Below are 17144 nucleotides of genomic sequence, written 5' to 3'. Positions count from 1 at the left end.
CCATTTTCTTTTCACACCTCCTCCGTTTCAAAGACAGCCAACCAGCTCTCGGACTACAAACACACGGTTTCATTCAAAAAAACTCCACAAACAAAAACTTCCAAACGCCACCGGAAAACCGTTCCGAGTACGACTCAGAGGCCGCTGCTCACACACCGGGCCGAAGTGGAACACTAAAAGGAGTGTTTATTCTAGGTAAAGTGGGTCCGTAGCGTGAATATGGCGACCGCAACCCCGAGCCGCGAGTCTGGCCGCGCGTCGGCCGCGCAGACGCCCCTGAGCCCGACGCGGATCTCGCGTCTGCAGGAGAAACAGGAGCTGAGCGCGCTCAACGATCGCCTGGCCGTGTACATCGATCGCGTACGGTCCCTCGAGCTCGAGAACGACCGGCTGCTCGTCAAAGTGTCCGAGAAAGAGGAAGTCACGACCAGAGAGGTGCAAACCCTTCCTTTGTGCTGCTTTTACGATCGATAAATCTGCCCGCTAGCGTCAATTTCACGCGTATAGTGTCATAAATCTTGTTCTTTTTTGTCTGTTTATTTACGTTCATTACCATTTTTATATTGTAAATCAATTTTTTTTTAAATAGTTAACATTTCATGTTGTTCTTGACTTACACGGGTCATCGCGATGAACATTTTGAAAAATCGCGCGAGGAAGTCGAGTGTTTTTACACTAACTTATCAACCATGTGCGTTTATAATAGCCTTTAGCTTATAGTAAAGCATGTGCACATCTAACGTTATATAAAAATGCGTTGCACAATAGGGTAAAGTGAAATGTATTCAGGGAGTGGCCGTTAAAGTGTGCCCGCATGGTTTCAATTTGTATAATTTGCATTATGTATGCACGTGCCAGACTTTTAGTTGTGCGTTTATGTGTTAAAAGCAAATGTAAAACTTTTCCAAGTATGAGTTCAGGACTGTAAATGTTTGTCCTGGTGTGTTTGGGCGTTTTCCTCAAACTTTTTTTTTTTTTTTTTTTGGGAGTGGCCAAATGCTCTTTTCAAATTTGAATCTGGTCCCCCTCCATCTGTCCCCTTTGTTTTTAATGTTGACCACATCAAACTGAAGCCCTCATACATCAAAAATGCCTAAAGAAATAGTTTGATATCATGCACGATCCTATAGAAACATTTCAGCCGTTTTTCCAACTTTCCAACTGAATTTACTGACAAATAATGTCTGATAATAACAGCTCATTGACTTAAAGGATTAGTTCACCCTAAAATTAACACACTTGTCATTTATTCACCCTTAAGTTGGTAAATATTTCTTTAAAATTAAGCTCTTTTGAAAAATGTTTGTAGCCAAACACTTTTGGGCACCATTGACTTCCATAGTATGGAGAAAAAAAAACACTTTAATTTTACTATCTCTTTAATAACTCAAGACTTGTTGAATCCTTAAATCTTTAATATCACGCGCAATCCTATAGAAACATTTCGGGATGCACATGCTCTGGATTTCCAGACAAATATTGTCTGATAATAGCAGCTTATTGACTTAAAGGATTAGTTCACCCTAAAAGGAAAATTTACTCACCCTTAAGTTGTTAAATACCTGTAAATATTTATTTGAAATTAAGCTCTTTTGAAGAATGTGTGTAGCCGAACACTTTTGGGCACCATTGACTTCCATAGTATGGGGGAAAATACTATTTAATTAACATTTTTGGGTGAGCTATCTCTTTAATAATGCGAGACTTGTTGAATCCGAAATAGCTTGAATCTTTTAATATCACGCGCAATCCTATAAAAACATTTCTGCATGCACGCGCTACAAATTTTCAACTTAACCGGAGTTTATTTTACAAATAATAGCTAATATCTGCTTGTGGTTTAAATGTGAGACTTCTAGCATCCTAAATCCGTCCAGTCGTGCTTTATTCTAATCTCCGTGTCTGTTGGAGACGTGTAAATCTGTTGGGTTTTTGTTGTTTTTGTGCTCTAGGTGTCTGGGATTAAGTCTCTTTACGAGGCCGAGCTCGCCGACGCCCGTCGCGTTCTTGACGAAACCGCTCGCGAACGAGCCAGACTTCAGATCGATCTGGGAAAAGCCAACTCTGATCTCGAGGAGGTCACCCGGAAGTAAGTGTTGCTCAGAAAACGTCTCTCTTAACTGGAATCCAGTCTCTTATCCCCCTCTTTTAATCACCTGTGAGGTCAGAGGTCGTCTTTAAACTTAAGTTGGGCTTATTTAACTCGACTTAAATCCGGCTCCATCTGCTCATTTGGGTAGACGAGTCTCCTCCTCATCAGAAAGATCCCAACTGAGGAATCTGTGTGGTGGTAACCCAAGTTCAGTTAGGACAAAAGCTATTATTAAATTACGTTTCTTAAGTGCATAATCTTATCTTTACCACAGATATGAAAAGGGGATTACAGAAGCATCATAACTACACAAAAAAATCCTAAAAACTTTAGGGAAACCCCAGTGGAGTCCTAACTTCAGAAGTGTTTGAAAGTAGAGCTGGGCAGAAAAATAGATTTTTCGATAAATCGTTTTTAAAATGTGGTCGATTCTCAAAGGCCACGAATCGATAAATTTCCATATTTATTTATTTATCCATCAGCCAAAAGCCAGTATTAGTGTTCCTCTGCTGTTCAGCCTCATGTTACACTAATGCTGTGTGTTTTATCTTAAACATAAAATAACCTGATCCTGTTTGATCAAAGCATGACCAAGTTCTGCCTCGTCAGCATAAAGTCTTCATCTTGCATCAAAGTCTCTTCATCGTTTGCGTTTGAAATATAGAGTTGAGTTCTGTGTTAATGTACCTAAAATACACGGTTTAATATACAGGTTTGTGGCTCTTAATTTCTTTTTAATAATTAACCACTTGTACACTTGTTCACTGATCTTTTTTTTTTTATAAATATAGGATTTGTATTACATCTATAATCATTGAGTCGAATCTGGAATCAAATTGAATTGACATCTGAATTGATTCCCAGCCCTAATTAAAAATCACTTAACAATAATCCTGTCTGAGAATGATGTCAGATTTATTAATAATAGAAGATGAACAACGATGTTTGATGGTGGAAAGACTGTGAACAACCAATTTTGCTGCTTATTTTAATCTCAGAGTTATTTCTATTATCGGAGTTTTTCCGTTGCGCTTCACAGCTGCTGTTTGTTTGCGTGTCGTTGGTTGCTTGGTAACAGACCTGAGAGTTGAGTACCGAACTCGATGGATTGGTTTAAGATCTCCTGCAGATAAGAGGAGATTCTTGTAAGATCGGATGCGAATCCTAAATCAACATGAGATTTGCTCCTGTAATACAAGTTTGTGAAAAATCCTAAATGAACTTGTCAGATGATCTTAATTTAGGACTTGAGATAGAAAGTGTCTGTAACGAGTCTTTGCGGTTTACGCATCATCTCTGGTTGCTAACGAACGCATGCAAACAGGAAGTGTGTGTCGCGTGTGTCAGATTGCGGGCGGCTGCTCTAAACCACGAGCGAGACTTGTGTCGTGATGCAAACCTACATTTGTCACAGATGCAGATTTCACTCGTTCAATCAGAGACTCTCAATAACGATGTATGACGTGTTAGCAAACCTATAAGTGATTAAATGATTGATTCACTGAAATAAGCTTGTAGAAACGATGTAAAACCCAGCTCACGTTAATATTATTGTGATTGTGGATTTTAATTCTGTTCTTGTTTTATTTTATTTTTTTATTAAAATGAATGACAACAATACTGTATATGCATTTTACACAATTAGTGTTTTATAATACGGCTATCTTAATTGAATTTTAAGTATTTATATCTTTTTATTATTGCTCACATTTATATTTTTATATAAGTTGCGTTTATAACTTTTTTTTATTTAATTAAATTGATGATGATGATAATAATAGACAACTACTATTTATATTGTTAAATTTTTTTGCAAGATTATAAAATATTTATATGATATTTGTTTTGCATAACATTACAATTAAGATTTTGTCATTTCTCTTATTTTCACATTATTATTAATTGTATAACATTTTTATTATTGCTTACATTTAAATAATTGACATTTTTACAACTTATCATTTTATATTTTTTGTTGTTATTATTGGATATTTGAATGAAGTTAGGACTGTCAAAGTTAGTTTATACACTTTAAATCTATGCGATCAACATATTTAATCTTCAATTAAACATTTTATGCCATTAATAAAAAATGCGTCTTTTTAAAACCATTCGGCATTAAAAAAAAAAAAAAAAAGTTTTGCATTTTGGCATCAATAAAGCATGGCATCTTTATCACACATTTTCTATAACTTGCAATAACAATTGCATTAACTGACACCGCACGTTTCGTCATGATTATTGTTTAACCCGCTGACATCCATTTCTAAAGATTGGTTTTAAAATCGTTAATAATGAAAATATGTACTAGGGCTGAGCAAAAAAATATTTTTTTTGATAAATCGTTTTTAAAATGTGGTCGATTCAAAATCGATTCACAAAGGTGACGAATCAATCTTTTTTTGTGTGTTAATGTACCCAACATTAACTTTCTTTTTATTAATTAACCACTTGTACACAATAGGATTTGTATTAAATCTGTAATCATTGAGTCGAACCGAGATCTGAGAGCTATCGACTGTAACACCTGATTGATGCCCAGCCCTGTTATACACTGACTGAGTCTTTTTTGCAGCTACAAGAAGAAGGATGGGGATCTGGCTTCGGCTCTGGCCCGGATCAAGGATCTGGAAGCGCAGTTCAACAAGAACGAGGCGTCTCTGAACACGGCACTCCGCGAGAACGGCTCTCTGTCTGCAGAACTAGCCGACCTGAAGGCTCAGCTAGCCAAAGCAAGTCACGCTTACTCACACACCGCTTCACAACACAGATCGTTTCAAAGCAGCTTTACAGAGATAACAGGAAAATAATGCAACAAAGTTTGTTTCCAGAAGAAAATAGCGTCACAGTCCAGCTCAAGGAAGTTCAGTGAAGGTTCATTTTTGCTGTAAAAGTTATTCATTTTTATATATATATATATATATATATATATATATATATATATATATATATATATATATATATATATATATCAGTTCTCATGTAATGGAGTCAGTGCAGGCAGAGCAATAATATTGTTGAATATTCACTTTAATGTCCCCAACTAAGCAAGCCCAAGTCCCTTCCTCCACACCTCAGTCTAACGCAGGTGTGTGTGTGTGTGTGTGTGTGTGTGTGTGTGTGTGTGTGTGTGTGTGTTGCAGGCTGAAGATGCTCACGCTGTGGCTAAGAAGCAGCTGGAGAAGGAGACGCTGATGCGGGTGGACCTGGAGAACCGCTGCCAGAGTCTGTCCGAGGACCTGGAGTTCAGGAAGAGCATGTTTGAGGAGGTCGGTGCGAGAAAAACATTTAATGTGTTTTTCTTGATTACTAGCGTTTAACATAACCAGTAAATCTGAGTCCAGAAGAATGGGAGCGGAACAAACCGAATTTGTGATGTCTGTGTGTGAAGCTCTTACAGCGGTGTGTGTGTGTGTGTGTGTCGCAGGAGGTGCGTGTGTGAAGCTCTAACAGCAGTGTGTGTGTGTGTGTGTGTGTGTGTGTGTGTGAAGCTCTAACAGGAGTGTGTGTGTGCAGGAGGTGCGTGAGACGCGCAGGCGTCAGGAGAGGCGTGTGGTGGAGGTGTGTGTGTGTGAGCTCTAACAGGAGTGTGTGTGTGTGTGCAGGAGGTGCGTGAGACGCGCAGGCGTCAGGAGAGGCGTGTGGTGGAGGTGGACTCAGGCTTGCAGCAGGACTACGAGTTCAAGCTGGCGCAGGCGCTGCAGGATCTGCGCAGGCAACATGAGCAGCAGGTGCAGATCTACAAGGAGGAGCTGCAGAACACCTTCATGGCCAAGGTCAGACACACACATCACTGTAACACGGGTGACTCGCACCACACAACCAGTCACATGGGGCAGTGTGTTGAGATTGAGATTTATGCATCATCTGAAAGCTGAATAAATAAGTTGTTGGGATAGGACAATATTTGGTTGAGATACAACTATTGAAAATCTGGAATCTGAGAATGCAAAAAAAATCGAAATCAATCAAACTTTTCCATTAATGTTGGCGATTGTGCTGCATTCACTCAAATACATGTTTTATATATTTACGGTAGGAAATTTACAAAATATCTTCATGGAACATGATCTTTACTTAATATCCTAATGATTTTAGTCATAAAAGAAAAATCGATAACAATGTATTGTTGGCTATTGCCACAAATATACCAGTGCGACTGGTTTGTGATCCAGGTCATTATAGCCAATAGGCTTGCTATGATAGTCAGTGTTGACTGTGTTACCAGTGTTCAGAAGCAAGGTTACATCACCGCCCCCCGCCGTAGATTTATATATTATTTTTTTGATAAAATCATTGTTCAGTTAGAGAACAAACACTGTTGTACGTTGCCATGAACTGTAACAAGGATCTTACAAGATAACACGATGTAACCTTGAAATGTGTCCCCACATTAAGTCCTTGAATTCGAGGGTGTTGGACCTGGAAAGTCCTTGAATTTGTAGTTAACCGAAGTGTGGGAGCTCTGCACTCCCTGGCGTTAGCAAGCGTGGTTTGCTCTCTGACGGAGTCCTCTCTCTCTGCAGCTGGATAATGCCAAGGTGTCGTCGGACATGAACGATAAAGCGGTTCTCACGGCGCGCGAGGAGCTTCAGGAGGCCCATGTGCGCATCGAGGGCCTGAGCTATCAGCTCAACGCCCTGCAGAAACAGGTACCTGAACATGTTTACACTGCTAATATTGCTCACTAACCCTTCCATAAGTTTACCATAATAATACGGTAGCAACATAAGAATTTAAGTTTTAAGCTTAAAAATTTAAGTATTAATTAGTGCTGGGCAACGATTAATCGCATCCAAAATAAAAGTTTGCGTTTACATAATATGTGTGTTCTGTGTATAATTAATCGGGTACCTAAACAGTTTTTTTTTTTTTTTTTTTTTTTTTTGATGGAAATGTATAATATTGTAATTGAAATTTGTCTAAGTCATTGCACTTATTTTCATAATATTATTATTAATTGTAGAAGATTTGTATTATCCGATAAATAATGGATTATTTCCTTCAGCTGAGACGCTTCAGATGTGCACTGTTGATGACAACATGATGATTTTGAATTGCTTGAAATATGATTGGAATCACTTTTTAAAAAGGGAAATACAGTTCAGTGTCTAACTAATCTTTCTTTCATTTTTTTCTTTCTGACTAATCTTTTCTTTCTTTTTTTCTAACTAATCTTTCTTTCTTTCTAATCTTTCTAACTAATCTTTATTTGACTATTCTTTTTTCTTTCTTTCTTTCTGACTAATCTTTCCTTTCTTTCTTTCTTTCTAACTAATCTTTCTATCTAACTAATCTTTCTTTCTAACTAATCTTTCTTTCTAACTAATCTCTTTCTTTCTAACTAATCTCTCTTTATTTCTAACTAATCTCTCTTTCTTTCTAACTAATCTTTCTTTTTTCGAACTAATCTTTTTCTTCTTTCTAACTAATCTCTCTTTCTTTCTAACTAATCTCTCTTTCTTTCTAACTAATCTTTCTTTTTTTCGAACTAATCTTTTTCTTCTTTCTAACTAATCTTTCTTTCTTTCTGACTAATCTTTTTCTTTCTTTGTTTCTAACTAATCTTTCTGTCTTTTTTCTTTGTTTTTAATCTTTCTTCGTTCTTTCTTTCTAACTAATCTTTCGTTCTTTCTAAATAATCTTTCTTTCTAACCAATCTTTTTCTTCCTTTCTAACTAATCTATCTATCAAAATTTAAACTACTTTAAACTTCTTCAAACACTCTGGTCCGGCTTTCTCAAGCCAACTTAAAGTTTGTCTCAACAAACTTTTTTTTCTAGCAAGTCTGTCATATAGAATACATACAATTATTATGAGAACATTATAATTGTGTGTTTTGGACATGGATTTTTATGGTGAGACTTTTGTTTTTGTAATCAGTCTCTCAAAAATTATATAAAAAATTTAGATTTATCGCCCAATATATCCGCTATCGTCTTTCAAATATAAAGAATTATCGGTATCTGCAAAAATTTTCATATGGGCATCCCAAATCTACATTGTATGTACTTTGGTTGGTAGGATTTGGACAATTTTCCCATAATATCACCCCAAGAAACGTTTGTTCTCTTTGAGTCCTTGTGTAGTATTAGAAGATTAAGATATGATTGGAATCACGGTTAACTGCAACATGTGCAGCGCAAATCTTTCATATAGGCGACATTAAATGAAAAAAGGTTATCGGCTTTCAAATATAAGGAATTATCGGTATCGGTCAAAATCATATCCCAAATCTACATTGACGTGTGTACGTTGGTTGGTAGGATTTGGACAATTTTATTTCCATGATAACCCAAAAAACTGCCCTTGTAAGTAGAAACGTTTGTTCTCTTTGAGTCCTTGAGAAGTGTTAGAAGATTGAAATATGATTGATATCACGGTTAACTGCAACATGTGCTGCACATGCAAGTCCGTCATATAGGTGACATAAAACTATAATGAGAACATTATAATTGTTTGTTTAGGACATGGATTTTAATGGTGAGACTTGTTTTTATAATCAGGCTCTCAAAAATTATATAAAAATTGATTTTGATTTATCGACCAACATATTGGTTATCCGCTTTCATATATTAAGATTATCGGTATCGGCCAAATACATTGGCGTATGTACGTTGGTTGGAAGGATTTAGCCAGTTTTATTTCCATGATAATCCTGAAACGTTTGTTGTCTAAGTCAAGAAAACGTCTTGTTGTTCAGCGTCAGAGATGTTATCCGTCATTCACGACTTGTTTTCTCCCCCCTCCCCCGCAGGCGTCCGCCGCAGAGGAGCGCATCCGCGAGCTGGAGGAGATGCTGTCCAGCGACAGGGACAAGTACCGGCGGCAGCTGGACGCCAAGGAGCGCGAGATGGCCGAGATGAGGGAGTGCATGCAGCAGCAGCTGAACGAGTACCAGGAGCTGCTGGACGTCAAGCTGGCCCTGGACATGGAGATCAACGCCTATCGGAAACTGCTGGAGGGCGAGGAAGACAGGTGAGCGCCTGACGCATTCCTGAACACACTCAAACCGACAATCATCCAAAAATGACTGGAATGCCAACCTAGACAGCATTTTCAGGGCCTTTAAGCTTTTGATTTGCTAACTACAAGGTGCTTAAAGCACTTTAATTTGACTTTTTGATATTTAACTCCTGGAAAACCCTTGAAAACAGACATGGTTATGACGAGGTACTTGAAAAGTGCTTGAATTATTTAAATGCGTATATTGCGTTTAAATAATTCAAGCACTTTCAAGGACCTCTTGATATCGGATGTCAATATTTGAAGTGAATCTAAGATTTAAAGATATTGTTTTGTAGTCCTTGAAAGCCAAAAAAGTAGTGCTTGAAAAGCCAAATTTACAGTATCTGTTCAAACCCAGTTTTAATGGAAAACTAGATAAAAATACTAGGCAAGAGAGCATTTTAAAACGCGGCTGAGATGTCTTGCTACAGGCAGACTCTCGCTAGGCAGACTAGCGATCGGACAAGCTTGTGTTTCAAGGTAGGAAGCTAACTCTATTTTCAAACTTTTTTAGTTTGATGATGCACACAAACTGGCTGTTCGTGAGTGTTTTGCACTGGTTTTTCGCTGCTGATGTGGTTCTGGCAGCTGATTATTATCGTTGTTCGTCTGCAGCCCATAAACATGTTCAGGAACGCTCCACTTCACATTTTTGCGCTTCATACCTGACATACTTGAGGTTCTGGAATGTGTAAGGTAGGTTGTTAAATGTCACGCCGGAATGATAATTGTGTTTTCCTGCTCGTGCGTGAGCGATACGATAGAGCGAGTTGTCAAGAAATAAGTCAGAGAGCTCATTTAGCACGAGGACGAGGAGACCAGAAGGCAGCTAGACCATCTCGAAGATTGAGACCAGTGAAGGATATTCTGCAGTTGAGATATTTGGAGGACTGATGATAGGAAGGAAAGGTAAGCACAGTCGCATAAACATTGTGTTTTCATGGTGCGGTTGCCCATTCATCGTTCTTATGGTTGGTTCGCACCAAGAACAATAACTATAATACAGTTTTAATAATTGTGTGAGGGTGAGAAACTCCACACTACAACTATAATGATAACACTGATGAATGGTATTGTTGGAATCTCTTTCAAACAATACCATTGAAAACCAATCAGATTCCATCTAACTTTAAAGAGGACCTTTTTTACAAGTCTTGATTCTTCTAGAACAGGTTTTCCTGCTTGAATTAGGGCTGTCACTTTTTATTCGATATTCGAATATGCATTCGAACATGACGTGAAATATCCGTAATCAAGCTATAAATAAACTTCGGTTTTTAAAGTGCCATGTGTAGCGCATTTTTTCAGTATATGATTAGACCGTTTGTTTTTTATTTTATTGTTTGCCATCTCATCCACTAGCGGGCGCTCTAAACGTATTGTAGAGTAGGCCCATGACCAAATTAAGTGAATAATAGCCAATAGCCACCCTCTTTTGAAAATGGAAGATAACGCACAGAACGGCCAGCCTGAGCGAACAATTACGTATTACGTAGATATTCGAATACATTGCTTGATATTTGATACCCGTTCAAATTAGATTTTTCTCAAAAGTGCCAGCCCTAGCTTGAATGTTGATTATTTTCCTCATATTCTCCATTGTTGCGGCTCCTCTCTTCCCAGTCTGTCAGTAACGCTCTGTTTACTTCCTGTCTCTATGAAGCCCCTCCTTCTGAAAAGCACACTGTGCTCTGATTGGTCGGCTGGAGCAGTGTGTTGTGATTGGTCGAGCGCTTCGAGTGTGTTTGGGAAATGTCCCGCCCCTTACCATAACCGCCAGTGTAACACATTACTAACTAACTCAACCAGGCCCCGCCCCTTTATTCTGCGTATGAATTATTATGAGGAATATTGTGACGTGTTCGTTCCCGGAAGAAACTCAAGACTACAATGGAGGTGTTTCAGGAGTTCAGAGACACTGACACTGATATAGAGAAGAACTCCCGCTGGAGGGACATTTTCATGCTCAAACAGCAACATTACACACTAAAGAGAGCTGAAGATGCAGAAGTGTAATAGGTGCTCTATATAGTAGCATTTAATCAGGGTTCGTAAAGTGCTTGAATTTGACTTTTTGAAATTTAAGTTCTGGAAAACCCTTGAAATAAAGCCAAATTTATGAAGAGGTACTTGAAAAGTGCTTGAATTATCGAAAGACAATATATATTACATTTTTTGTGTTTCATCGTTGTTGGTGTGAACGGGCCTCACTTTTTGTTAACATACGCGTGTTCCTGTTGATTTGGGATGCGTAATCTGCCTGTGTGTCCCGTCTCCTCTAGGCTGAAGCTGTCGCCCAGCCCGTCCTCTCGGGTCACGGTGACCCGCACCTCAGCCAGCAGCACTTCTGCGTCTTCACGAAGCTCTCGCACTAAGAGAAAGCGTGTGGAGCTCGAGGAAGAGTCCATCGCCGGCCCCAAAGTCCAGTTCAGCCAGCAGGCCGAAGCCACGGGGAGCGTCAGTGTCGAGGAGATCGACCTAGAGGGGAAATCGGTGACCCTCAGGAACAACTCGGACAAGGTACAGTGAATTTAGAAAAAAATTATAATTTCACTTCACGTTTTAAAGGGGTCATCAGATGCCCATTTTCCACAAGTTGGTATGATTCTTTAGGGCCTTTATGTAATGTTTGTAACATAGTATGGTTAAAATTCCTCAATGGTTGTGTAAAACAACACCCTTTTACCTCCTCAAAAATCTGCGACAGTAATTTTTGATTTATGGAGTGATAAAGACAAATCAAAATCCCTTTTCATTGAAACAAGAAGTTTGAATTGTATTTATCCAGTGTTTAGATTTCTGTTTAGAAAATAAGACAGTACCTCATTTGCATATTGAAACAACATTTGTCATTCAAAACATACTTTTTTCACATTAATTATTTACCGTGTTCACCTGTGGTGTGTTGCTTTAAAAAAAAAAAAACTTGTATTTCATAATTTTATCACACATTTAGGATCAATCTCTGGGCAGCTGGCGACTAAAGAGACAAATTGGCGATGAAGAGGAAATCACCTACAAATTCAGCCCTAAGTTTGTCCTGAAGGCCGGTCAGACGGTAACGGTAAGCAAATTGGACCGTATCTGATTTTTACTCCAACTCAGGATGTTTTCTTGATGTTAAACTGTGTTTCTGTTGCAAGGTGTGGAGCGCCAGCGCCGGCGTGTCCCATAGTCCTCCTTCAGACCTGCTGTGGAAGAGCCAGAGCTCCTGGGGAACCGGAGAGAAGATCCTCACCTCATTGGTCAACTCAAGCGGAGAGGTATGAGGAGCACCAGCAGGGTTTGGCCTTTGCTGATTTTGTGTGCGAATGCGCTAAGAAAATTTGAACTTTTATTTGCAGGAAGTGGCAAAGCGAACCGTCACGAAAAGCATCCTGGAAATAGAGAACGGTGATGATGAGGATGGAGACTTTGGAGATGAAGATCTTTTCCATCAGCAGGTAATAGTCAGAAACTGTAAACAGAAACAGAAGTTTTTTTAAACTGTAGGCAAAATATTTCAATTAAAGTTCGACTATGTTGAGTACCATATTTGATACATCAGGCTTTTATGGCTGATATAGTATGATATGGTGAGAATATGGAGGAAAGAAAACAAGAGACTGGTGCACGTTGGTGAAACATGCAAATTGGAGCAGATGCTGATATTTATTTGGACAAACACAAACAGTAAGATGAAATTCTGATGCTTTTAATGTAAATCAATGAGAACAGTTTAGCAGATACTTGCATAAAATGCATATAAATATCAATATCTGCCAATGATATGTCTTGGTAAGATGATATTTAAATGACAGCTCTGTTTGTAGTCTTAGTCTCCCTGTAGTCTAAAAACTCATCTTTGATCACCAAAATGACATATTTAATTTTTTTCCTTGAAAAAAATAATAATTCACGCTTTAAAATATCTTGAATGTAACTCGACACCCTTGCCTCATTTAGTATGCGCGGTTCTATGAATATGCAAATGAGCCCCGCCTCCACTCACTCACTCAGCTCAGAGATCCACTGGTTGACGATCACACGTTGATCTGATTGGTTGCAAGGTAGTTTGTGACGTCAGAAACACCAGCGATTTCAAAGTGTGTTTTTGAGACTGTCTTTGGTTCACTGCAGTTTTAAGGAGGAAATACTCAGCAATGCTGTCGACTTATGAATTTACACATGCTTTGACTTAAAGCAGATTAAAAACACCATATAGACATATAAACAACATTAAAAGCTGGATTTTTAAATCATATAATGCAATGCAATACAAGGATGATTGAGAGATGAACAACTAAACCTTCCTTAAAAGCCTGATGATCATATTTGATACTCATGATTTAAAAAAAAAAAAAGTATGATAAGAAGTGAAGCTGCTTCAGTCCATCTGAAGTATTACAAACAATATCAAAGATATTACATTCACTTGATAAAAATCAGATTTGACAGCATAAAGACACATGAAGCACGAGCTGAAGGAGGACGTTTGTACAATTACACTAAAAGACTTTTACTTGATAAGAGTCTAAACCATCAATCAGTAGTAGATGGTGTTTTTCCACAAAGTTTTGATCATTTATAGGCCATAGAAATTCAATTTGATTAGATTTAATGTAATAACCTTTGCTGAATTTGCTCTTATTTTCAGGGCGACCCAAAGACCGGATCCAGAGAATGTGCCGTCATGTGATGGAGCACTTTTAGTATTTTCCTTCCCACGATTTAGTCTTTTTTGTAGAGCCACTACTTTTTGTATTCCTCGATAATGAGTTCATAACACCCCCCTCCCTCAGTCCTTTATTTCTACGGACCTCATTTGTAAAGCCAGTCAATCTTGAGCAAAATGCCACGGCTCATCAGCGAATCATCGGAGAACGAGTCATACGACCTGAAATTAGAAAGTATTAGTGCGAGCCGGTGACTAAGGAATCTGCATATTCATGTCTATGAATCATGTGTTCTCGTCACTTATGAATGGGGTTATTATTATGACGGTGAGCTCATGTTCTGTAGTGCACTATAGCCCGTAACTGACAGCTGTCAATCTTGTTTTTTTTTTTGCTTCGCCAACCAGACAAACAGGGTGGAAACTAAATCAAATTGCTTCGTAATGAACTCTCCCACCATTTATCTTCGGATATCTTATTGTTTTGGTTTTGATTCGTCCTTTACATAGTATTATGTATTAAATCAGTGAATGTTAAGACATTTTTCAAGCCCATAATCTAGTCGAAGTTCATACGAGCGAATGTTATATAGTGGGCGTACAGAAAATAACAAATGTTCAAAACATTTTGACAGTTCATGTGAATGTAGTGTTGAATTGATCATGTGATCAGTGTTTTAAATTGACTTTAATCAACACGATTACAGATTTACCAAAGACATGGACGACGAATGAAACCAATTTGACTTGGTCAGATTTGCCTTGTTTCTCGCTTGCTTTGCTCAACTTCTCGAGACACTCCAGATAAACTGAAGCCCATATAATAGTTGAGTAAATCTGCATCCATCCACCCTGTCGGTTCTGTTGCGTTTTTTTAAGTTTTAAAACTTACTTTTGTTTTAATTCAAATGTTTCTCGGACAATTATGCATGCAGCGAATATTTTTATATGAATCGGCGAATGGATCGGAGTTGACGCGTACATTTCGCAGGACAGCAGTTTGATTTTTAGCTATAATCGTATATTTTTGATAGGTTTGTCCTCAGGATTTTTAAAACCCTAGTGCACAAGCAATCTTTACATGCATTTTAAATATTTAGATTAAATGTCTTTCTTGTGAATATATTCAGTGCAGTGTGTACAAAACAAATAATTGACTTGGGGAAACATTTTTACGATTTCTTTCTTTGTAAGGTTATTTTAATGGGGGTATCGTAATCTTCGTGTTTACTTTCTGGGGTTCTTCTAAAGGTTCTGTGAGAACGAATTGCCTCAATTGGGACACACATTTGTGTCAAATTTAAGTGAAATCGAGCTCAAGTAAAGTTGTATTTGTGTACATTTGTTACTTGGCCTCTGAGCTAATAAAATCGATCTTTTTGTTTAGTTTTTTTACTTCATGTGACGCGAATGGAAACTGTTTTCTATCCAAACACTCCACATCTGTGAATTTTTAATCTAGCTTCTGTTAGTTACAAACACTGTTTTCGTAAGGAAAGTCATTTCCTTGTTCTTTTCAGGTTTTATTAGACAGGGCTGTGACTAATGTAGCGGATACAATGTGCTTTGGTGTATTTGATACGAAATTGTCAATCTGTCATTTTAACGATCTACTGTAAAGTAAAAACAAAATGCTATTTGAACTGCCATCAAAGTACAGAAATGTGAGTAGAAATTGAGCCATAAATTGTGAACTATGAATCAAATTTGTTGCGGGGTAAAAATTCTTCATTGTACGAGGACTTTTGAAGGGCTATAAGAGAAAGGCGCATGCCAAAAGTGTCTCATTAATTGTGATTTTGATTTCTTTTTTTTTGTATGCATTATCCAATAAATGTTTTACATATTACGTTGTGCCTTTGTGAGTCTGTTAATGAATACAAATCCGGGGTCTGTTTTAGAGATGCACTGATGTATCGGCCAGTAATCGGTATCAGACGATTATTCAAATTCTGTATATTTTATTGCGAAATTCACACAATAAATGGCGCTTTGACGCTCTTAAATGTGGCGTTAGATTGCTATTGCGCCTCAGCTCAAGAGTCTTTTCTTCCACTTTAATACAAGTTATATCTAGAAAAACATGCATGAACATCAGAAGGTATGTTGAACGATACAGTAAAACTTACTGAAATCCGTTTCATGTCTCGTAATCGTTCAATCTGTGTTTCAGCCGCGGAAAGATGTCAATAAAACAGCTTGAGAACAATATCACTTAATGTTGCATTCACCCCAGGAGAGTTATCCAGTGTTCAGTTCGTTAGCTATAAAAACACTAGAGAAGAGCTTATTCACTGTTAATTAGATATGCATGTTTGAATAAATTTGCCATGAAGTGTTTATGAAAACTACCTACTAAACTACAAACATTTCAGCTTTTTTCATTTGAGTGTAAATATCTGGAAATAAACAGTTGATGTTAATAGCTCTGTTGTTAATTTTAACCTAATATTATAGTGTTCCTATAACAGCATTATTAAGGAGAGATTTTATTTGTTTATTTATTTAAAATGAAATGAAATTTCATTGAAATTTAGTATCGGTGCATCTCTAGTCTGCAAAATTTGCTCTGAAGTAAAACGTTATTTTCACGTTTTTTTTTTAAGTTGGACTCAACTCATTACCCGTGGTAAAATCAAAAACCTTGAGTGACTTGTTTGTACTTTCATAAAATGGCAGTAACACCAGGTAAGTTTTATATGTCTGACTGATATGTGACACGACCTACAGGATACCTGCGACATTAAACCTAAGCCTGATGCATGAATTATTCAGCTGTGTATATGTTACCGGCAAAGTGTGTAATTCTATAGAATGCCTAGGTAATGTATAGAATTAGGTCATGTATTTTTGCCAAAAACCATCAGGCATTCTATACAACACACTTTGCCGGTAACACATACATAGCAAAGAATCAGATGTTGCAGAAATGAATAATTCAACAAATTTTCATGTTTCGTTTGAAATACAGATGCACCAAAAGCAACTAGAATGCTTTTAAACTAGGGGTTTGCAGTATTGTACCACAAACAGCGTTGCGTCATACTTATTATGAGTATCGATCACTTATCCAGCACTAATGTAGTGTGCATGCATGTCTTTTGAACTCATTACCCACCACCCATATCTCAGGAAATTATATTCCTCTGAAAACACTTTAAAAGATATTTTGAACACTGAATCAATTGTAAAGCAAACCAACGTGGAGTTATTTTTTTTTTTTAAACCCAACTGTTGGGTTACACACAGGTTGTTTTCCAAAAATGTTGGGTCATTTTTAACATTGATGATATTTCTAGTAGTGACCCGGCTGTTGGGTTACACGTGTTGTATGTTCACTTGTGTATTTTGAATTTATGCACACAATTATGTATATTATTAACATTAAAT

At 37.6% G+C, this 17144-nt stretch overlaps 1 protein-coding gene across 1 annotated transcript; it reads left to right on the top strand.

The window, feature by feature from the left end:
* The first annotated feature begins 24 nt into the window (after positions 1 to 24).
* On the top strand, positions 25 to 15787 carry lmnb2 (lamin B2). Its single transcript, XM_081384690.1, has 12 exons — positions 25 to 435; positions 1953 to 2089; positions 4668 to 4824; positions 5236 to 5361; positions 5698 to 5868; positions 6619 to 6744; positions 8850 to 9070; positions 11383 to 11620; positions 12057 to 12164; positions 12244 to 12363; positions 12445 to 12543; positions 13737 to 15787. The coding sequence occupies exons 1-12, from the start codon at positions 220 to 222 to the stop codon at positions 13776 to 13778; spliced, it is 1761 nt and encodes a 586-aa protein (XP_081240816.1). The 5' UTR covers positions 25 to 219; the 3' UTR covers positions 13779 to 15787.
* Positions 15788 to 17144: the final 1357 nt, after the last annotated feature.

This window comes from Scardinius erythrophthalmus (genome assembly GCF_964197995.2).
Source record: "Scardinius erythrophthalmus genome assembly, chromosome: 14".
Lineage (NCBI taxonomy): Eukaryota > Metazoa > Chordata > Actinopteri > Cypriniformes > Leuciscidae > Scardinius > Scardinius erythrophthalmus.
This window is presented reverse-complemented; position numbering and strand designations above follow the sequence as displayed.

What these genes read in the sequence shown, in the direction of transcription:
- lmnb2 (XM_081384690.1), top strand. Translation starts at nt 220, where the DNA reads ATGGCGACCGCAACCCCGAGCCGCGAGTCTGGCCGCGCGTCGGCCGCG. An exon ending in CTGGAGGGCGAGGAAGACAG is followed by an intron (nt 9,071 to 11,382) that starts GTGAGCGCCTGA and finishes CGTCTCCTCTAG; the next exon opens with GCTGAAGCTGTCGCCCAGCC. An exon ending in TGGTCAACTCAAGCGGAGAG is followed by an intron (nt 12,364 to 12,444) that starts GTATGAGGAGCA and finishes TTTTATTTGCAG; the next exon opens with GAAGTGGCAAAGCGAACCGT.